Source organism: Hyla sarda, chromosome 6 (genome assembly GCF_029499605.1).
Source record: "Hyla sarda isolate aHylSar1 chromosome 6, aHylSar1.hap1, whole genome shotgun sequence".
Taxonomy (NCBI): Eukaryota; Metazoa; Chordata; class Amphibia; order Anura; family Hylidae; genus Hyla; species Hyla sarda.
In genome coordinates this window covers 241,456,604-241,480,808 of record NC_079194.1, presented here as the reverse complement: position 1 = coordinate 241,480,808, position 24,205 = coordinate 241,456,604, and the positions used below count along the sequence as shown (strand labels likewise).

At 42.6% G+C, this 24,205-nt stretch overlaps 1 protein-coding gene across 6 annotated transcripts in view; it reads left to right on the top strand.

Moving 5' to 3' along the window:
* Positions 1-24,205, top strand: part of SYT7 (synaptotagmin 7) — a 526,341-nt gene that overhangs the window by 306,294 nt on the left and 195,842 nt on the right. For 3 of the 6 annotated variants that reach the window (XM_056526815.1, XM_056526813.1, XM_056526814.1), the window contains exon 4: positions 23,962-24,093. The exons of 2 other annotated variants lie outside the window; for them this stretch is intronic. In XM_056526815.1, coding sequence (XP_056382790.1) covers positions 23,962-24,093 — 132 coding nt within the window. Of the gene's footprint in view, positions 1-12,132; positions 12,271-23,961; positions 24,094-24,205 lie in introns of those variants that run through there. One more of the 6 variants, XM_056526817.1, reaches the window with a different exon arrangement.

The following is a 24,205-nucleotide window of genomic DNA, read 5'->3' as shown; positions in this document are numbered from 1 at the left end:
CACATATACTGATGACTGAGACAAAGAGGCATATACCCTCAGTGGTAAAATCGTAAGTATATGTATTTATTACCATTGTTTTTGAGCCATTCAGGGACGTCCATTATCAGTTGCTGCGGTCTCAAATTTCTTAGTGTTTTCAGTGTTTTTTCCTTTTTCTTGTTTGGAATTCAATAAAGATTATTCATTTTATACTATATTATTTATTCTTTGTAGGTTTTTGTTGAGATTACAGTGATCCCTCAATTTACAATGGCCTCAACATACAATAGATTCAACCTACAATGGTCTTTTCTGGACCATTGTAACTTGAAACCAGACTCAACATACAATGGTACGGACAGTCCAGATCTGTGAAACGTGTCACAACTGGAGGAACTGAACAATCAGAATGGGCAATTTACTGGTAAATCACCTGTATTACTGAAGTGCATGCACTGACTGGCTGTCTGGTAGCGCCCCTACGGTACAGGGAGGAACTACAAGTTCTGGACTACTCCTTACCTGTGCCAGGGTTAGCTGCACCTGGACACCAAGTAAGGGCGGCTCCATTTGGGACACTGTGTGTACTGTATAGGACCCTGAAGAAGCTCCTGTCCTCTACATAAACCATTGTTTTCCAACCAGGGTGCCTCCAGCTGTTGCAAAACTACAACTCCCAGCATGCCCGGACAGCCAACGGCTGTCCGGGCATGCTGGGAGTTGTTGTCTTGCAACAGCTGGAGGCACCCTGGTTGTGAAAAACTGAGTGAATTACGGCTCCCAGCTGATCTTTATTACTTTTATATGGAAGGACTTGCTTTATCTATATTAGTTATCTACTTATTTATCTTTAATCATCACTTTTTCCTATTTTTGGATGACATTTTGGTGGCTTCAGACCCAATTACCAGGTTTCCATAGAGTTATGGTCTCAACATACAATGGTCTCAACATACAATGGTCGTCCTGGAACCGATTAATATTGTAACTTGAGGGACCACTGTAGTTGCACTTGGCAGATTTGTTACATGTCCATGCATAATATCAGCTATCGTAGTAATTTTGGGGTACAATGTTTTTACCCCCTCTAAATATATATTAGCTAACATCACATTGTGTTTTTTTGTGTGCTTGCGATTTAGTATACTGTATATATTTGCATTGGTTTTTACTACCAGTATTCCTTCACACAAACAGGAACCGGTTCGTAAGGAAAACAGTAGAATCCAAAGTCTCATTCCCTCAATGCGTCGGAGCAAATTAGAGTTCAAGAGAGCCGCAGAGTTTTATCATGTAAATCCCTTATACTGTACTTTAATATGCAGATTCAATAGTTTTTCAGCATTCAGCAGAATTCTCAGATACGGATTAATTATCTGGTGGAATCGTATGATATGCATTTTATATCTAGTGGTTTTCGCCTATCTCCACTGCTTAGAGTCAGCTGTTCTAACAGATTTAGTAATATATAATTTTTTTTTTATATTTAAAGGGGTTATCCAGGAAAAAACTTTGGGGTCAATGATATGTCAGAAGATGGATTTCCTCTTTAAATGACATAAACATAAAAAAAAAGAATTTATCTTGAAGGGGTTATCCAGGAAAAACTTTTTTTTATATATCAACTGGCTCCAGAAAGTTAAACAGATTTGTAAATTACTTCTATTAAAAAATCTTAATCCTTTCAGTACTTATGAGCTTCTGAAGTTGAGTTGTTCTTTTCTGTGCTCTCTGATGACACCTGTCTCGGGAACCACCCAGTTTAGAAGCAAATCCCCATTTCAAACCTCTTCTAAACTGGGCGGTTCCTGAGACACGTGTCATCAGAAAGCAGTTAGACAGAAAATAACAACTCAATATCAGAAGCTAATAAGTACTGAAAGAATTAAGATTTTTTAATAGAAGTAATTTACAAATCTGTTTAACTTTCTGGAGCCAGTTGATATATAAAAAAAAGTTTTTTCCTGGATAACCCCTTCAAGATAAATTCTTTTTTTTATGTTTATGTCATTTAAAGAGGAAATCCATCTTCTGACATATCATTGACCCCAAACAGTTATAAAAATAAAAAGACATTGTGGTGATCACTGGGATGATGAGGGTAGTAGTCCCGGAAGTGTATTGTCACATAGCTAAGTAGTGTACCACAACTTTTTTTTCTTATAATGCTGTTCCCTTACTCAAAGCCCAGCAATGACACATCTGATAGCCAGGGTTTCATGAATCAACTAAACTTTAAAGGGGTACTCCGTCCCTAGACATCTTATCCCCTATCCAAAGGATAAGGGATAAGATGTCAGATCGCCAGGGTCCCACCGCTGGGGACCTTCCGCAATATAGCAAGCAGCACCCACCTGAAACTGCTGCCAGAAGCGCTGGAGGTTCTCTGGCTAATTCCTCGTCTGTCACGCCCCCTCCCATAGACTTGCATTGAGGGGGTGGGGTGTGATGTCACACGGGGGCGGAGTCGTGATGTCACGATCTTCCGTCCCCGTGGTCGGGAGGAATTAGCCAGAGAACCTCCAGCGCTTCTGGTAGCAGTTACAGGTGGGTGCTGCTTGCTATAATGCAGAGGTCCCCAGCGGCAGGACCCCCGTGATCAGACATCTTATCTCCTACCCTTTGGATAGGGGATAAGATGTCTAGGGGCGGAGTACCCCTTTAAATGAGCAACAGGGGAGACTGAAACACCAGTTGTCAAGATTGCATTCTGTGTGTTTTTGTATTAATCACGATAAAAACAAGCAATCTCCAGGTAGCAGAGCGGGATCAATGGAAGCGCTGAGACCAGATAAGAAGTTGAAAGGATTTATTTCCCATAATGCAACGCGTTTCACGGTCACCCACTTCCTCAGGAAGCGGGTGACCTTTAAACGCGTTGCATTATTTCCCATAATGCAACGCGTTTCACGGTCACCTGCTTCCTCAGGAAGCAGGTGACCGTGAAACGCGTTGCATTATGGGAAATAATGCAACGCGTTTAACGGTCACCCGCTTCCTGAGGAAGCGGGTGACCGTGAAACGCGTTGCATTATGGGAAATAAATCCTTTCAACTTCTTATCTGGTCTCAGCGCTTCCATTGATCCCGCTCTGCTACCTGGAGATTGCTTGTTTTTATCGTGATTCTATTTCAGTGGGACGAAGCTGCAGAGACCCTTTGATACGCCCTGTTCCATAGTTGTACTTGGTTGGAGTACAACTTCATGTGGTAAGCGCAATTCACACTTAGCGTTACCAACTCACCTTTGGTGTTACACTACGGAGCGCATCCGTTCGTGCTTTTTTTTATTTTTGTATTAATAACAGACTACAAACTATACAACACTAAGCCTCACTTCCCCCTTGGCAGCCCTGTGTTGTATATACACCATGCTGGCTCAATACTTTACCACTGACTTTGAAAACAAGCATTTCCAAGGTCTGCTCATTGCAGTTTAGTGTATCATAGCGCTTCAAGGATGAAATTCTGTTAATATGCTGGGAGTGGGCTGTGTGGTCCTTGTATGGTGATGGAATGAGTGATGCATTGTAGGAGGAGGACAGCTGTGTATAATAATGACAGTGTATAAACTACTCATAAATTATTACTCACTAGATATACACTGCTCAAAAAATAAAGGGAACACTTAAACAACACAATGTAACTCCAAGTCAATGACACTTCTGTGAAATCACACTGTCCACTCAGGAAGAACACTGATTGACAATCAATTTCACATGCTGTTGTGCAAATGGAACAAACAACAGGTGGAAATTATAGGCAATTAACAAGACACCCCAATAAAGGAGTAGTTCTGCAGGTGGTGACCACAAACCACTTCTCAGTTCCTATGCTTCCTGGCTGATATTTTGGTCACTTTTGAATGCTGGCGGTGCTTTCACTCTAGTGGTAGCATGAGACAGAGTCTACAACCCACACAAGTGGCTCAGATAGTGCAGCTCATCCAGGATGGCACATCAATGCGAGCTGTGGCAAGAAGGTTTGCTGTGTCTGTCAGCGTAGTGTCCAGAGCATGGAGGCGCTACCAGGAGACAGGCCAGTACATCAGGAGACACGGAGGGCAACAACCCAGCAGCAGGACTGTTACCTCTGCATTTGTGCAAAGAGCAGGAGGAGCACTGCCAGAGCCCTGCAAAATGACCTCCAGCAGGCCACAAATGTGCATGTGTCCACTTAAACAGTCAGAAACAGACTCCATGAGGGTGATATGAGGGCCCGACGTCCACTGGTGGGGGTTGTGCTTACAGCCCAACACCATGCAGGACATTTGGCATTTGCCAGAGAACACCAAGATTGGCAAATTCATCACTGGCACCTGTGCTCTTCACAGATGAAAGCAGGTTCACACTGAGCACAGATGACAGACATGACAGAGTCTAGAGACGCCATGATGAACATTCTGTTGCCTTTAACATCCTCCAGCATCGGTTTGGCGGGGGGTCAGTGATGGTGTTGGGTGGCATTTCTTTGGGGGGCTGCACAGCCCTCCATGTGCTTGTCAGAGGTAGCCTGACTGCCATTAGGTACCGAGATGAGATCCTCAGACCCCTTGTGAGACCATATGCTGGTGCGGTTGGCCCTGGGTTCCTCCTAATGCAAGACAGTGCTAGACCTCATGTGGCTGGAGTGTATCAGCAGGTCCTGCAAGAGGAAGGCATTGATGCTATGAACTGGCCCGCCCGTTCCCCAGACCTGAATCCGATTGAGCACATCTGGGACATCAGGTCTCGCTCCATCCACCAATGCCACGTTGCACCACAGACAGTCCAGGAGTTGGCAGATGCTTTACTCCACGTCTGGAAGGACATCCCTCAGGAGACCATCCGCCACCTCATCAGGAGCATGCCCAGGCATTGTAGGGAGGTCATACGGGCAAGTGGAGGCCACACACACTACTGAGCCTCCTTTTGACTTGTTTTAAGGACATTATATGAAGTTGGATCAGCCTGTAGTGCGGTTTTCCACTTTGATTTTGAGTGTGACTCCATATCCAGACCTCCCTGGGTTGATACATTTGATTTCCATTGATAATTTTTGTGTGATTTTGTGGTCAGCACATTCAACTATGTAAAGACAAAAGTATTTCATACGATTAGTTAATTTATTCAGATTTAGGATGTGTTATCTTAGTGTTCCCTTTATGTTTTTTGAGCAGTGTATGTGCTGAAGCTGTCAGTCAGGGCAGTGGAGGAAAAATACAAGGGAAAAATCGGACCTTATATAGCTCTCTCTGTTACCATCACTCTCTCTTTTTCCATATGAGTTGATAACATTTGTTTTGTGTTTTGAACAGGTCTTGACCAATAGACCTCAACTGGTAAAGGCAGAAAAGCCTAGATGACAGGAAGGGTACCTAATGCAATCCATGACATATCTATAAAACTCAATGGGGGAGATTTATTAAAGGATTTAGACTGGTTTTTCCTGTCCAAATTTGTCGCACAGAACGTCTCAGTCTAAATATGTGTGACTTTTGCTTTAGAGGATTTTTAGAACATGATGCATTCTAGTCTATTGTAGACGGAAAAATGCATTGGTGCTGAATTTATCAAAAGCGACTTTTCAGCGACAAGTTGCATCGGCTGAAAGTACGCCGAAATTTCGGACCATGCTGGAGCAGGTTTAAATACTGTCTAAAGCAGTGTTTCCCAACCCAGTCCTCAAGGCACACCAACATTCCGGGTTTTTTCAGTTACTCCATTGGAATAGAACAGGAAAAAATTTAAATTCTGGACTGTTGGTGTGCCTTGAGGACTGGGTTGGGAAACACTGGTCTAAAGCATAGATCCTGAAGTCTGTGAACAGAATTTATCAAGAGCCGTGCGCCTTTTGATAAATTAGATGCACAATAGACCGGCCTAACCCTCTGGAGTAGGACGGGATATGAAGTCAAAAGCGTCCTCCTTTATTTATTTTCTTCCCCAACAAGGATTAGGAAGGAAAAAAACGGGCAACACTGGGTACTCAGCTAGTCATATATAAATTGGACCACCTACTCTTTGCCTATTATATTTTGTTAAAAGTGGTAGTCCAGTATCCAAAAACTTATATAAGTGTCAGATCGAGGGGGTCCAACTGCAGGGACCCAGCTATCTCCCGCCCGGCACCCCGGCTCTCTGCATGAATGGAGGCATATCAACCACTTCAAAAAGCTGTGGGCAACACGCCCCTCCATGCATCTCTATGGGAGGACCGGAGATAACCGAACGCTGTATCCCCGGCTCTCCCATAGAGGTGCATGGAAGGGGGGTGTCGGCCACACCTCCATCCATAAGGAGAGTGGGACGCCTTAGGGGAGATCGCGGGGGGTCTCAGCGGCCGGACCCCTTGCGGTCTGACATTCATCCCCTATCCTGCAGATAGCAGGATACGTTTTTTTATACTGTATAACTCCTTTAAGTATCAGATTCTCAATATGGAATTGCAGAGGACATCTGGAAGGGGGCAAAAACAACAATATATAGAATCAACAAAGTATAATCACTACTGGCTTTGTGTTTGATTTCTGTGCTAGGTGACTCCTCAGCTAATATGAATTCCACTCACTATGGTCTGTAGGCACCATTATCCTGTACATCACCTTTCTAATGTGACAGACGTAGCTGGAATATATTAGAATAAATGGATCTTGTATGTCCCTGCCTGCGATTTCTCTTCTGGAGAGATGATTTGACCTTGAAATGCATATATCCATGTATTGACCCACAAACTGCATGTTCTTCGATAGCACATTGGGAGGGCTACATCTCGTCCTGAAAGATGTGAATGCTGGAACAAGGAGATAATATTTTGTACACTTACATCCCTTATTTCCCTAGTGACGCTTCGTTTTTCTAAAGCACTTACTCTTATCACTCTGCTCTCCACCACCTTCTCAGTAGTGGCTTCTTTTGTTCCACTATGTCAAAGCAAGAGTTGGGATCAGATATGGAGAGGTAAGAGTGTGCCTGGGTGGGAATTGGAGCGGGGGGTTATTAATTAGGCTACGATGACTTCAGGCATGTGGATAAAGGACATGCAGCTTCCTTATAGCACATCGATCCTTCTTCCTTTGTGTCCCTCGTGAAGGTCAAGCTGTCACTTTGTTCTGAATAGTTGCGTGTCATCAAGGGTCTCATGCTAAGAGCTCTCCACAAAAGCATCCACAGCACCTAATTTAGATCTGCAACCAAGAGTGGTGCAAACAAGGACAGCAGCGAACCTTAACTACCTCTCCTCCAGAGGACGGGCTGGAGATGGCATGATTGTATGCAATACTTCTGTGTGTAGTCCCCTCAGCACCATGTCTTATGACAACAAATTCGTACGTAATAGGATTGGACCATATCTCTTGCGTTTTTACCATCTTTTGCCATAAATGATTACTTTCCCTACCACAGCTGACCACCACCCATTAGTAGGCAAGGTGTAGAAGGAAGCCAGTGTTTCATTTTGGTAGAAAATATACACCACAAAGAGAGCAAAGAACCTGGCACAAATTCACTTCGGAGAAACAATATGTTCACATGCAAACTCCACAATAGACAGCAACCCGTTAGGGCAGATGTAGGTCCTGTTGTTACATCGGTGGTGTTACTATGTGTTCAGGTATAAGCAGGATATTGTAATCAACACAACAAAGAAATGTATCGGAGCACTCGCCAGGTCTCAGACAGGTATGATGAAAACTTCTTTATTCAATGGAAACAAAAACATAGTTGGGAGGCAGTAGATGGATGATGGTGGAGGAACACAAACAGTCGGGCCATGGACCGGGAGCAGTAGGTTTTACACCAAAATAATCAACACAACAAAGAAATGTATCGGAGCACTCACCAGGTCTCAGGCAGGTATGATGAAAACTTCTTTATTCATTGAGTAACGAAAAAACATAGTTGGGAGGCAGTAGATGGATGATGGTGGAGAAACACAAACAGCCGGGCCACGGACCGTATCGTGCCTCCTGGCGCTTCGTCAGGCCCCAAAAGAGGCCTGATGAAGCGCCAGGGGGCACGATACGGCCCGTGGCCCGGCTGTTTGTGCTCCCCCACAATCATCCATCAACTGCCTCCCCGCTATGTTTTCGTTACTCCAATGAATAAAGAAGTTTTCATCATACTTGCCTGAGACCTGGTGAGTGCTAGGATACATTTCTTTGTTGTGTTGATTATTTTGGTAGAAACCCTACTGCCTTTCAACATAATCCTGCTTATAGACAGAACAGAATGACATATCAGGATGTGTACAAAGACTAATCAGCTGAGTAACCATGTTGAGACTGGCACAGAATGATGGCATTCAGAAAGAAAGCAGTGACTGAGATAACTTCCAAAAGTCCAAATGATTTTCTTTGATACTGTAATAAAACCAGAAATTCTTGTCCAATGTTAAACGGGGTTAAACAAAAAAACACCTTGGTGATTATAGAGGGCAGGAGGAGCTCTTACAACATCTGTCCGAATGTATGACACTATGACACTAGTAATTGGCACTAACTAGCTGCAAATGAGGTTGGTCGGCTGAATTACTGTTCTGAGAATATTGAGTTCTTTCCTAAAATATATTCAGTATTGCACATGGATTATAAATGTGGCGAAAGGGTAGGTTCACTTTAAAAATGTATGTACATGAAAAGCTGATCCACCTAAAAATAAACAGATTTTCATAGTAGTTTTAGGTCTTCATGTTTACTTGTGCAGTACCTTCCCGTGTTTATTGTGTAGATCGCTGTCAGGTTTGTCCACTTACTGTGCTCCAATTGCTGTAAGGGGGCAGTCCAAACTACAAAACTGTGCAGTCAGTATCATTGATATTCTTTTTACTTTCAACTACTACAGAAGATAAAAAAGGTAATGAAAGTCTATAAAAAATATCTTTATATTTAAGCTTTGTACCTATTAAAGGGGTATTCCGGGCAAAAACATCTTATCCCCTATCGAAAGGATAGGGGATAAGATGTCTGATCGTGGGGGGCCTGCCGCCGATCTCCCTGCAGCAGCCCGCATTCTATGCGTAGCTGTGTCTGCAGTTTCGGAAACCGCCAGGCTTCCGAGACGGGGACGTGACATCACGCCACGGCTCCTCCATTCATGTTTATGGGAGGGGGCGTTGCGGCCGTTATGCCCCCTCCCGTAGAAATAAATGGTCACGGAAGCCCGGCGGTTTCTGAAACTGCAGACGCAGCTAGGCATAGAATGCGGGCTGCTGCAGGGAGATCGCGGGGGGCCCACCACTGGACATCAGACATCTTATCCCCTATCCTTTCGATAGGGGATAAGATGTTTTTGCCCGGAATACCCCTTTAAAGTGGTTGGCCCACAAACAGCATTTATTTCCTATACACAAAATAGGTGATAACATTTTCATTGCTTTAGGTCAGACCGCCAGGACCCCCCAGAAAAGAACATTGGTCTCTGAGTGGTCCTTGAGAATGGTGAATGTCTATGGGACTATCATGATCTCCAATGATCCCATAGCAGTGAACTGAGCAGTGACCACACTAACACATTACTGATCCATCCACAAGTAAAAATTGGGGATTGCAGTTCTCTTGATCAGTGATGGTCCCTTCACATAATCATCATCAGTCCTGTGGATAGGCGATAAATGCTCTCAATGAGACAAATTCTTTAAGGTACTTTCTAAAATGAACCTACAGTTTTAAGGCGTTTTATGGCCAAATTGTATTAATGACCTATCATTATGATACAGTAGGTCAGGTATAGGCAACCTTCAGCACTGCAGATGTTTTGGACTACATCTTCCATGATGCTTTGTCAGCATTTTGGCTGTAAGAGCATCATGGGTGTTGTAGTCCAAAACATCTGCAGTACCGAAGGTTGCCTTTGCCTGACGTAGGTCATTAAAATCAGATTGGTGAAATGCCAACAGCTCTGTACATTGTGTAATGAATGGGACCTGGGCTGCAGTAACCCAGCACCCAGCACGGCCACTACACAATGTATGGGCCATGTGCTCACGGCTCAAGGGTGCTTGTGTTGGGCACTCTCTGACCTGATAAAGATGACCTATCCTGAGAATGGCTCATCAATTAATTTTCCTGGATAAGCCCTTTAATGGACCCTAGTCCTAGATTGCAATACATAATATATAGTAGCAATAAAATACACATTTTCAGCATTAAGTCCCCACAATCTTCAAAAAGAAGCAACTGCAAGGATTTACTTCTGCCACTCCATATGCAGAGAGTCACATCACAACCTATTCAATTGCAGTTCTTTAAACAGCATGGCCAAGAGAAATACCAGCTGAATCCCTGTCCCTTAAAATAATGTTGAGGTCAGACCCCTACTGATTACAATATTATAGCATATACTACATTATCCAATATAAGAAGATGGGAATATCTCTTTAAGTTAAACCAGCAATACACATTAGATAAGTGTCAGCCTAAGCCACAATTTTGGCGGGACCAGACGACCATCTGTTTGTATGTTGGCCTCCAAATTTTTCCTAAAAACAAATGTTAGGGAAGATAAGGGTCACACTGTTGGATTTTCACTTTCCAATCCTTTTGTTCTTGGGGAAATAAGCTGCTGCCAGAGGCTTACCCTTCTATCTCCATTTAAAGTACACATGCAAGTTTGGCAAAGCCAAATATGCATATATATTGGTGAGGGGGAGGATTCGGAGTGAATGATGCTCGCCAAACAGACAGCTATGTGTTTGAGCAGCTTAACCACTAAACAGGGGCATATATATAAAGGCAGTCCATGTGGTTTTTATAGGGTCCTTTAAAAGTGCCCACACACCTTAGACAAAGGCCAGCTAAACCCACTGACTGCCCAAAGTGTATGGCGGCCCCCTGATTCTCCATGTCAGTTGAAAGAAAAGTTAGGCATGTTAGATTTCAACTGCCCGACCCTATTGTGGTAGAGATAGTCTGATGCCAGAGCTGTCTGTCTATGATTTACAATATTGAAGAACAAACGGGGCACTCACAAGGTGAATATCCACTCCTAATCTATTTTCGGACTATATGGAGACATACATATGGATATGGCGATCCGGGTATTAGTATAGATATACAAAGAAACTGTATACAAAGAAATTGAAGTATAGTAGTAACTTTGAAAAAGAAAGGTAGTATGCACTCACCGCTAGGCTATGGCTGTCATTCATTGGAGTCCGGGGACATCGGTGGAATCGGCGTCTTCAAGGACCGCTCGGAGGCTACACCGGTAGTTTCGCGGGATCTACCCACTCCATCCGGTCTTGAAGGAGGCCGGATGAAGTGGGTAGATCCCGCAAGACTACCGGTGTAGCCTCCTAGCGCTCCTTGAAGACGCCGATTCCACCGATGTCCCTAGACTCCGACGAATGACAGCCATAGCCTAGCGGTGAGTGCATACTACCTTTCTTTTTCAAAGTTATGTCTATGATTTACCCATTCCTATAAAGAACACATGTATCGGGAAGCTGAGAGAGCTGTTGGCCAAAAGATCGGCCATCGACCGCTATTGAAAGTGTATGGTCACCCTAAGATGTGCACCCTAGCTCATAATGTCCCCCTCTATTTCCTCTCCACAAGCACAGCAATATTATCCTACAATAGAGGAAAAACCTATTATCAGAGTCATCTCACAAGCAAGTGCTGATGCCTCCTACACAGAGATGAAGGGTGGAAGGAACCAGTAACTCCATTTGTAGTTTACTATTTGGCTCAATATGCTCCATGCAGTACTAATTTGTCTATGATACAGACTGTCTTCATGATGACTCCATCCCCTCGCTATAGAACCAGCACCGGGCTATGGCAGAGAGAGACTTGGAGAGTTAATATGTATAACACGATTATTTTTTTATTCACACAACAGAGTGCGATGTTATCGCTGACACAAGACATTTTATTTATTCTCCTGTGCAGTGACGCATTTGTTTTGCCACGAGCATCATTAAATACGGCTATTTTGGGTACAAATGGCTGCCCTCAGACACAGCAGATCAGCACTGCTTAATATCAATATTAATTGCTCCTGAGATTCCTGGCCAGCTGCATGCAGGAGGCTGACATCTGCAGCTGGCGGAGAAACCTGGACAATCAATGGTTAATATGTGCATTCTAGTTTAGTCATGAATCATAGTATACCCCTGGCATCCACACAATGCTGCATAGAGGAGTTAAACATGATGATTAGGGGGTAATGACTTCCCGGGTGATGTGTGAGCCTCGCCTCACAAATTCGATGGTACATTTTTCGACACAAGCATTATAGAGTCACAACATCTCAGGGCCACGGAAAGAATCACTCTGTCCAAAAATGGCTCTAAGCACCAGTATATCAAGGTAACAGAGAACCTACCTTCTTTTGTCGGTGAGAATTGATTGGTTGGGCGATGACTAGTTGGTGGTTGGTTGGTTAATTGTTGGTTGGTTGGTTGGGTGACTGGTGGTTGGTTGGTTGGTGGTTGCTATGTTTGGTTCATAATAGTAATAAGTACAAACAAATTTGTTTATTAGTATTATGTGTTGCTATTTACTTTTTCTTGTAAACATATGTATCATCATGAGCTCATAGCTTTTATGCCTGTAATTCCTTTTCTACAGTGATTCTTGTCTTTTAGATTGAAGGAGTGATTTGATTTTCCTTGACTGTATGATCTTTCTTTTTAGCTTTATACTCCCCTTTTAGATGTGTAGATTGCATGTAATCTGTTACCGAGCTGTCATTGATGGTACACGATTGTGACTTCAGGACCTGTAATTTGCTCATTATAGATTATATGACACTATTCTCTCCCAGTAGTCTGCCTGAATAGAACTCTATAGAAGACAGGAACATTGGTATGGCTGGACTAGGAGATCGGAATATCTGTAACCTGCAATATAATGGCCATATTAGCATAAACTGTTCTGTGAGATCCTGCTCTGTATGATGCTTACCTGCAGCCTGCAGGTAAGGACTATTACACTAAAATGGATTTGTGGTCATATGTCAGACATTGCATTATGATCCATTTGCAGCTAGGTGACTGTAGAGCTGGACTATAAGAATATAAGGACTATAAGAATAATGCACATTTTAGCTACATCTTTAATCAGTTGTGGCTACCCTGCTTGATAGAATAGAAATTGGGGTATTCCTGTTATCCCAATAAGGGACCTCAATAAATAATAAATATCCTAAATTAACCATAATAGCTAGGTAATAGATATATAGCTACGGGTATTGTGCAATGGTAAAAATAACAGATCCTTTATTGTATGTGCAGATATAGTAACATCTATATTGAGGACATGGACAGTAATCGTATACTTACAGGGTTATGAAAGTGATACGTCCTCTGGGCTCTGGATGGGTAAAAAAGACAGCTTTTTTGGGATTAGGAAGAATCCTGGCACCCTGCCCTGCCAGATGTATCAGTGAAATCACAACATCCACATACGCAGCTTTCCTTAAATCTAATTGAAAATTGTCAGCTTTTAATAGGGAGGCAATGCTTTTCCTCCTGAGGTTCAGTTCTTGAATATTACAAAGTCATTTACACAATCCCTCACATACAAATCCATTTAATGCCAATTATATTAGTTTATGTAGTGTGAGAACCATAGCTTAGACTGCCAGAACACATAGAATTCTATTCAACACATGTACTTGATTTTTTTTGGGGGAAAAACAACTTTACGATCAAAGTGCCGCCATAGTCAATAACCCTGGAAATGTCATAGTTATATGATGGATGATCAACCGGAATGTTAAGTCATATCCATCAGATTGAAATTTTTTACTATCAGTGTTAGAGATAGCAGCAGGTAGGAGCTCAAAGAGTGGAGAGAAGGGAGAGCATTCCTGGAGGGCAGCTCACTCTGGCTGTAGATAGGGAGGCTGCACACCAAAGACAATTGGCAGGGGAGTATCACATAAGCTTATATTCATATATATGTAAATCAGAGCAACCATAGCAAACTGTAGAGGAGGAGCTAAATGTAGAAAGAGTTTTTATACCTTAAGAAGTACAAAAAAGAAGTAGTAAAAATATATTTTCAAATGTGTTCATAAAAATATATTTTCAAAGGTGTTCATATCAATGACTACAGTAGAAAATAGGAGGCAAAACTGCCAAGGAAAAGGATTGTCAATAAAAGCAAAATAATAACAACTATGCCAGGCAGCTGGTATAGGATCATTGGACACTATTGGAGCATTGGATACATTAAAAGGGTCATGTATGCACAACATAGTTTAATCACTAAATAACTAGTTTGGTCACTCATTCTATATGGTGTCCAGTTTAGATTTTAAAGCAGATTCAGAAATGGGCTCACATATGAGACCTAGTGCAGGGTTCATAGTCTCATTACTGTATAGGAGGCATTAAAGGGGTACTCCAGTGGAAAACCTTTTTTTTTTTAACTGGTGCCAAACAATGTAACAGATTTGTAAAAAAAAAAAAATCTTAATCCTTCTAGTACTTATCAGCTGCTGTATGCTCCACGGGAAGTTGAGTTGTCCTTTTCTGTCTGACCACAGTGCTCTCTGCTGACACCTCTGTCCATTTCAGGAACTGTCCAGAGCAGAAGCAAATCCCCATGGCAATCATCTCCTGCTCCGGACAGTTCCTGACATGGACAGAGGTGTCAGCAGAGAGCACTGTGTTCAGACAGAAAAGAACAACTCAACTTCTTGTGGAGCATACAGCAGATGAAAAGTACTGGAAGGAGAAAGATTTTTATATAGAAGTAATTTACAAATCTGTTTAACTTTCTAGCATCAGTTGGTTTGAAAATACATTTTCCACCGGAGTGCCCCTTTAAGGGGGTATTATTCTTATGAAGAAAAACTAAATGAGCATCAGTACTGTAGGGAAAACGAAGTGCACATCAGTACTGTGAGGGGGCAGCGAAAGGCCATCATTACTATACATTGGATGCTCACGGTGTATTAATAGTTTAAGGGACATCATAGCTGTAACGGTGGCATTTGTACTGTATGGCATACAAAGAGGGTACTATGAAAGTGTGTAGGACACAAAGAGGCACTATTTTTACGTGAGATCAAAAGTAAACATTATTACCAAAAGTGAGCATTAATGGGGCACTATTTATGTGTACTGCACAAAGCTAGATAATATTACTGTGTGGGTGTCTGCCATTATTATTTTTGGAGCCTTTCTCTTTAGCACTGTTTTTGAAGCTCTGTTGAAGGGGTATGATGGACACATATGCCTTCCCGCCATTATCTTATTACATCACAGCAATGGCCCTACAACCTAATGCAATCAGCATCCAATGTATAGTAATGATGCCCCCTTAAACTACTAATGCTGGCTAACATCAAGACCTTGTATAGGAGACACACACACATCCTGACTCTAGCTCAGGGGTTTTAGGAGGTGCCCCAAATTAAAAGGACTAAGAAGACCACCAAGACTAGCAAATATGCTGTTGTATGTCTAGTGACTGATAATTTAGGGATCTGATAAGTTAGAGTCAAAAAAATTTAGTAGTCGGGTTTAATAATTTAGGGGTCTGGGGTTTAATATTATGTGGGACTAATCTGGGGTCTACAAATCTTAGGGGCCTGGTCTGGGGTCTGAATGATTAATGAATGGTTGCCATATATGGAAAATAATTTATTCTGAAACACCACATCCAGCTCATTTGGTTGGATTAACTATGACTAAGGATCTGTGTAGCAAGTCTGAAATGCGTTAGTTAATATCTTCCTCCGTTTTAACCATAAACATTGGCTACTACCTCAAAGGGGTTGTTTAGTTTATCTCTTATAATTAATATATATATATATATATATATATATATATATATATATATATATAATTAAATAGAACATTTTTTTTAAGCTATGTTATGAATTGTAATTTCCCTAACCACCTATACTTATCATTGTAGCTCTAACTGCTTGTTAGGAACTTATTGTGAAAACAATGTTGTAGCTGGCCGATACCAACCTCAGCTGTAAGCTTTTTAACCAATATATTGTTATCGTTTCAGTCCAAGGACACCAGGCATTGCATTCAAGGTTGGGATTAATGTGGTTCTCATAGGGTTACGGAATAGTTTATACAAGTGCTGCATAAAGTAATAGAAAGAGTTACAGAAAATACAGGACTCATGGGTTATCTGCTTATGGGAATGACACCAAATTGATGCAAAAAGAAATATCCATGTATTAGCTGCAGAAGAAATCAGTCAGTGTCAAACACGCTACAGAACATTAATAGAATGATTGAATCCTGGGGACTTTGGCATATTTCTATAGCAGTAATAGTTAAAAGAGGTTCCAGTGACAGCAAGGTTCCAGGCATTCATTCTGACCATACAAAGATGGCATTGCGGAAACCACTGTGTGTCCTATTTTTTGTTCCATATCCATGGACCCGTGTAATGCTGTCAGCTGGACTGCAAAGATATTTTATAAAAGGGTTTGGTAAATGCTGATCCTTCTTTTCTTCTCTTCATTTAATGGAATTGGCAGGGAATTTGTACGGGCTTTTGCGAGTTACATTATCAAATATCCCTACAGAAATGTCAGTAATAGGTATTTAGCATGGGGTCGAATAAAACAGGAAAGTGTTCCTAATGCAACGTCTTATTGATGGTCCTTTGAATCGGTAATGAAATGGGTACACGGCTTTTCAAGTTTAGATTTTCTTTTGTTTTTGTTAGACCTGTAGAGAGCGGGGCCCACTAGAGGTTGCAGAAATCGCAGGATTAATTATGGTACAGAACCCGAAAATGACCAAAGGGAGGCTTTGAACTTCCGGTAGAATGTCCAGCACTACCAATTGACTTCAAAGCCTTCGCAAGGGCTGGGAAGTAGCAGAGTTGGCCTTTAGTCACGTCTAATCATCTCCAGAGCCAGATACAAAGTATGTGACACATTCAGGTCCCCCAGAGCAAAGGTCTATCCAACAAGAACTTTGATCCCTTCACTACAATCCTGACAGACCAAAGGGACTAAGATCTAATATATGTGCTCAACATTGTAGAAGCAACACCTCACAAGCTGGTGACTAGAAAAGGGTCAGTCATAATATTGGTGGAAATTGTAGAGAAGAACTGCTCACACAACTCTTCCAGATAGTTCATTACATTTTCAGAAAAGCCCTTGTATGTTTTATAGAACTTCAGACTATATATATGTTATCGATTCAGAAAAGCAATAATAACAACACTTGGGTCACTTTTCTGATAATAATAGCAAAGGTATGTTCACCATTGCAACCAATTTATTAATGCTGTATATATTCGAGTATAAGCCGTCCCGAATATAAGCCGAGGCCCCTAATTTCACCCCAAAACCCCAGGAAAAGTTATTGACTTGACTATAAGCCTAGGGCGGGAAATACATCATCCCCCCCCCCCCTGTCATCATCCACACCCCCATCATTAACACCCCACGTCATCACCCCCCGTCATTAACACCCCCCGTCATCATCCCCCCCCCCCCCGTTATCATCATCACCGCCTGTCAATCCCTTCTCAGTGGTCTTCAACCTGCGGGCCTCCAGATGTTGCAAAACTACAATTCCCAGCATGCCCAAACAGCCATCGGCTGTCCGGGCATGCTGGGAGCTGTAGTTTTGAAACATCTGGAGGTCCGCAGGTTGAAGACCACTGCCAGGCCTTCAACATCATCCAGACCCCCCTTTTGTTTTCTACTCACCTCCCCAGTTTCTCGGTGGGAAGGAAGTTTGAGCTGGTCCGGGCCGTCCATAGTCGACCACCTATGCTGCAGAAACCGTCCGGTGGGGAGGGTTAGTCGTTCCGGGCTGTCCATCTTCACCGGAAGGCCCACTTCTCTGCTCCGGGCCGGCTCCGGACTAGTGACGTTGCCTTGATGACGACGCGCAGTGACGTCCCTGCGCATAAATGTCCCTGCGCATCGTCGTCAAGGCAGCGTCACTAGTCCGGGGCTGGTCCGGAGCGGAGAAGAGGGCCTCCTGGTGAAGATGGACAGCACGGAACGACTAACCCTCCCCACCGGACGGTCCCTGCCGCATAGATGGTCGAATATGGACGGCCCGGACCAGCTCACCCTTCCTTCCCACCGAAGGGAGGTGAGTAGAAAACAAAAGGGAGGCCTGGATGATGAAGGCCCGGCAGTGGTCTTCAACTTGCGGACCTCCAGATGTTTCAAAACTACAACTCCCAGCATGCCCGGACAGCCGATGGCTGTCCGGGCATGCTGGGAGTTGTAGTTTTGCAACATCTGGAGGTCCACAGGTTGAAGACCACTGATATTGACAGGCGGAGATGGTTGGCCATCCCCTCACAGCTAAAGCCAGAAACATAAAAATCGTGCTGAAAAACTCGGCTTATACTCGAGTATATACCGAAGATGCAATGCAAAGAAAATAAAATGCAAGAAAAAAGTAACTTTTCAAATAGTTGATTTAAATTATTCTCTTCTTTTTGTTTACAGTTACTATGTAGAACTATGTGTTTCCATGGTTACAGACTTCAAGACAATAAGACATGTGTCGTCTGATCATGTAGTTTCATACCCTTTTCTATCTGTCCCCTACTTCTTGCTAATCTATTGAATCTATAAGACTTTATTCAAGCCCTTGGCTGCAGTGCTAAACTTTAAGCAAATGCTTAAAAATATCATTATAACCACATCTTTTGAGACTGGTCATTGCTTTTCTAGAGCCCAAAATAGATATGAACTCCCATACTCCCAACCAGGCTAATAGCTGCGGTTAGAGCTAAACCAATATTAGGCTGCATTCACACCACGTTTTTGCAATACAGTTCCCGTATACGTTTTCAATGTGAAAACCGTATGGAACCATATTGAAAACCGTATGCATTGACTCTCCATTGAAAACCGTATGCCAAACGTTGCATCAGGTTGTGTCCGTTTCGTATCCTGTACAGTTTTGACAGGTTTTTTTTCCATACCCAAAACCGTAGTCTACCACGGTTTTTGGTCCAGGTGAAAAACTGTATTAAACCGTATACGTTACATGGGAGTCAATGGGAACCGTACAGAACTGTATGTACGTACGGTTCCATCAGGTTTTCACCATACGGTTTTTGACTTTGCACAGGTTTTTTTCTTGGAATTTCAATCAAACAAGTGAAACTTTATTCAAAATGGAGTGAAAAGTTAAAAACGTATATATGTTTTTTTCTTAAAAAACGGATGCAACCGGACATAATTTTTCAAACCTTATACGGTTTTTAACTGTACACGGGTTCAAATTTGTACACACATTTTGATACAGTTTAGTCAGGTTTTGAGGAATCCGTTTTTCATCAAAAACCTGATACGAGAACTGTATTGCAAAAATGTGGTGTGAATGCAGCCTTATTTTTGTTCAATTATTGATATTGTTTCCTATAGCTGATATAACAATACCAGCATATTCCCTAGTGTCGTACAAAGCCAAATCTGTCCTAAATAGACTTACAATATAATGTCCCTATCTCACACGCTTAAAGGGAACCCATCCCCATGGAAATACTATCTAATATATCAACATCATGTTATAGAGCAGGAAATGCTGAGCAGTTATATATCTTTGTGTGAAAAGATTCAGTATAACTTGTAACTTTTAATTGAAATCCCTTCTCTTTCTATTCTGTGGAGTCCAGTGGACAGTGCCATTCAATGATAGGACCACCCACTGGACTAAGCATGAAAAATGATACTGAATATTTTCTCACAAAGATATATATCAGGCTGCTTGGTGATTTTTGCTGCCCTCTTTGAGTTACACATATGAGAGAGAGAGCAGAAAGCTTATATGATAGATGTAACAGGGCCACTTTGAACTAGACCTGCTTCCATAGAACTACTCCATGTATATGGAGTGTGGACAGAAACTGGTCTATACAATTGGAATGAATCCAATTGCAGAGGCCGGCCGTGGAAAGATTCAAACCTTGGACCCCGGTGCTAAAAATCTACAGTACTCTACCCATTGAGCTGCCGAAATAGCCTCAGATGGGTTATCCCAAGATTAAAACGTATCACCTATCCATAGCACAGATGATAAGTAACTTATGGTGGGGGTCCTCCTACTGATGAGACCTCGACAGATGTTCCATGCCCCGGTCAGAGCGATTGATGAAATACTTCACCCCTTCCTGTGGATAGGTGATATGTTGTGATCTGAGGACAACCCCTGTGGTGTGTTAAAATAATTCAAGGTACTGTTTTTTTTTTTTTTTTTTTTGTGTTCGACTTTAATCGTCTTCTCTAGCACAAAATCCATAATATACATGTAATAAGCCACTGGTAGAAGGGAAATGAACAGCCCACATATCTCTGCATTACAAAGGCCACACATTAATTATAACATCTAATTTTGTTAAACACTGGTATAGCGGGAGTGATCACATTTTTCTTTATTTGGATCCTCTCAGTTTTAGCTCATATATTCAGTTCTTAGGCGTTGCTCCTGCAGTGCTTCTGCCTTGACTTATGATATTGGATGTCAAATCGTTGTCCTCATCACTGCTCACATCCTGTCACTTTTTAAGTCAATGATGACGGACTAAGAGTTTTGCATAGGGTAGGATTGATCCTCATATTCTCAAAATGTAAAAATGTAAGGGCCTTGTTCAAATCATGACCTGTTCCAACCTTGTGCAGATCATGGCATCCTCAACACCTACACAGAATAGTGTCATGAACCAGGCTGGTTATTGTATTGATTCTTCTACTTTTGGATTCTGCAATATCCATCAGGGGGGGAGTAATTCTTCTCGGCCATGGTTTCCCAACCAGCTGTTGCAAAACTACAATTTCCAGCATGATGGATGTTGTATTTTGCAACAGCTAAAGGCACACATGTTGGAAAGCACGGCTCTAGCCTTACATATGTGCATGGTAGCGCATATACACAGAGCCTGTATGCACATAGCCATTTTAGAAACTGTCCAGAGCAGGAGAAAATCCCCATAGCAAACATATGCTGCTGTGGACAGTTCCTAAAATGGACAGCAGAGGTCAGCAGAGAGCACTGTGGTCATGACATCAGAGGAAATGCATTTCTTTTTTGGATTTCTCTTTAGTATACAGCCCCTAAAAAGTACTGGAAGGATTAAGATTTTTTAATAGAAGGGATTTACAAATCTGTTTAACTTTCTGGCACCAGTTGATTAAAAAAAAAGTTTTCCACGGGAGTACCCCTTTAAAGACTGAAGCTGTACAGTCTCCCTTTACGGATGTAAAAACTTCATCAGACTCTGGGTATATGAAAATATTCTCAGCTAGAAGCAGTACTACAAGGGTAGCATACCTCTATACAGACTTATACACAACATGCCGTGATTTGTTTACTTAGGGAAGCTCAATTGAAGGCTCATGCACCTCTATGGTCCACACGGCTGTCCGCATGAGACTTAAGGCCAGGTCCACAAGTGGTAATAATACTGCAGATTTGTGCAGATTTTTCTATGTGGAAACATAAGCATTCTGCAGATTTTCAGATCCCCCGCATTCTCATTCGTATGAATTTTCACTGCAGTCAGTATAACAGGAATTCCCTGCAGAAGTACAGCAAGAACTGCAGAAGAAACGTCTTGCTCCGTGTGGTCCTGACCTTATACTGACCAGACAAACCTCCTGTGTGTCACTATGTCGTAGATCAGGAAAACCAAGGTGATATCCATTTGTGTGTGTTTGAAAGATCAATCTTAACTCAAAGTTCTTAAAAGAAGAAATATTTTTGGTATTAGGATTTAAAGGGGTATTCCAGGCAAAAACATTTTATCCCCTATCCAAAGGATAGGGAATAAGATGCCTGATCGTGGGGGGCCCGCCACTGGGACCCCCCGCGATCTCCCTGCAGTACTCGCATTCTATGCGGGACTTGCGTCTCCAGTTTTGGAAACCTCCAGGTTTCCGGGACTGGGGACGTGATGTCACGCCACGCCCCCTCCATTCATGTCTATGGGAGGGGGCGTGACGGGCGTCACGCCCCCTCCCATAGACATGAATGGAGGGGGCGTGGCGTAACGTCACGTCCCCAGTCCCGGAAACCCGGAGGTTTCTGAAACAGGAGATTCAGCACCCGCATAGAATGCGGGTGCTGTAGGGAGATCGCGGGGGGGTCCCAGTGGCGGGCCCCCCGCGATCAGACATCTTATTCCCTATCCTTTGGATAGAGGATAAAATGTTTTTGCCCGGAATACCCCTTTAATGTTATGCTATAACATTAAAAACCAGAATGCTCTTAGTACTTTCTTTGCTTAAGCACAGCACAGAGCTGCCCTGACGTGATACCATATCATGGTGGTTCAGGTGATGCTGAACTCATGAAGCCAAAGTCAATCAGTCATTTCAGACTGTCACAACTACATCTATAAAACACTGGCTATTCATGTTCTATTGCTGGACAATTCTACTAAATGTGTCTTAAAGGGGCTGTCTGACAAAAACTATCCTATCCCCTATCCACAAGGAAAGAGTATGTTATCCCGGGGGCCTGGCTCTTAGAGTGTCTGTTGTAGACGGCACATGGTCCATTCATTTGCTTAAGAGATGCCACAGTGCTGTGCTATCCTGTAGATAGGGAATTAGATATTTTTCCCTGGACAACCTTTAAGATGGCCATACAACTCCAATAACTGTCAGCCAAATGTTCATTCAGCCAACAGCTATCTCTCCCGTTTTCTCTATACCCATATATTGGTGTTCTCAATGAAGGGGTAAGCTGACGGTAGACAACTCTGTATTTTTATCTTTTTAAAAGAGTCGGGCAGTTGAAATCGAACACGGAGACCCCCACACACTTTAGACATTTGACTGCTCCCAATAAAGTCAGTAGATTTTACCGTCTTTTAGCTAATGATAACCAAAGTAAATCAGACATTTCAGACTGTGACAACCACTTCTATGTAAGTAATCCCCACAATGCCATTCATGTTCTGCTGCTGGACAATTCTTCTAAATGTGTCTCACATACACTTGGAACACATACCTACAAGTCACAAAGCAAGTGGCACAGACTGTTTCTCCGATTGGGTGTTATCAGCTGGCACTAGCTGGGGTTTTCTGAAGGTTGATTAATTGTGCACCCGCAGTATAATAACACAGACCTCATTGTTTCCTCATCAAGCTAACAAAAGTATCTTACCACAAACAAGCAATCACAGAGGAGCAACCCATTAAGAAATTACACAAAAGTCTAACCCGCCAGTCAGATCCTATCACACCCAAATCATCGGTAACACATCATTCTCCGAGGGTTAACTCACTGCGTAACACTCGTCTTTTCTATTAAGCCCTCTGGTTTAGGGGATTTCTAAGAGCAATGCTTGAGATTACAGGATTTAGCATTGTATTTAAACAGGCGATTTGATGCGGTACGTAGGGTGAATGACTAGCCGCTTGTGAAATAATTTCTCTGACCTACGGTAATTAAAGAAGCTTCTATTTATAGAGCCTAAGAAAATCCATTTAAAGGTTAGGGCGAGCAAACATTCAGCAACTTTTTAATGAGCAGGAGGGTCAGTCCCCGATCATCATTTACCTACATTGCACCCAACTCCAGCTTCTTGTAGCTCAGAGGAGATGTGACCTAAGGGTGTACTCTACTCTCTACGGTTGGCACTGGCGAAGGAGGCTTTCCCAGCCTCCCTTCATTAGAGCACCTATGTCTTCAGTATTGAGTACCTTGACTGTTGTACAGAGGAGGGTAATTAATTTGGGTTCATGACAAGTACAACAGGAAAAACCAGAAGAAGTGGGAAGAGGTGACACTTCTCGGTGACATAATCAATGCTTTCTTTTTCCCTCCCTCTCTTTCAGCTCTCTGGATCTGCTCTGTGCTGCCAACTCAACTTTCCTATATTAAACTCTTGCCTCCCTCCTCTCCTCCAGAGAACCTGGATCCGATAATTAACAAACAAACGTCTTTCTCCTTTTCCATGTCTCTCCCTACACTACAGGCCACTATGTGACATTAATTCCCTTCCTCCTCGTTCGCTCCATACCAGGGATTCAGGCTTTTTCTAGTATTTCTTTTTTTTGTTTTTTCTCTTTTTCTGCCAATTTAGTGATCTAGACAAAGACTTTTGGAATAACAATGACAGCACAGCCCACCAGAAATGGAGCTCTTACCCTCCAAAGGAGTTTATCCTAAACATTTCACCTTACGCCCCCTATGGTGACCCAAGGCTGGCCCTCAAGTGAGTCTTTCTATTGCCTGGTATGGTTGATGTAGTGAGTATGTACAACACCCCAGCTCCTCTCACACGCCTCCTCCCACCTGCTCCTCTAACCCTCGCTCCACTTCACCCC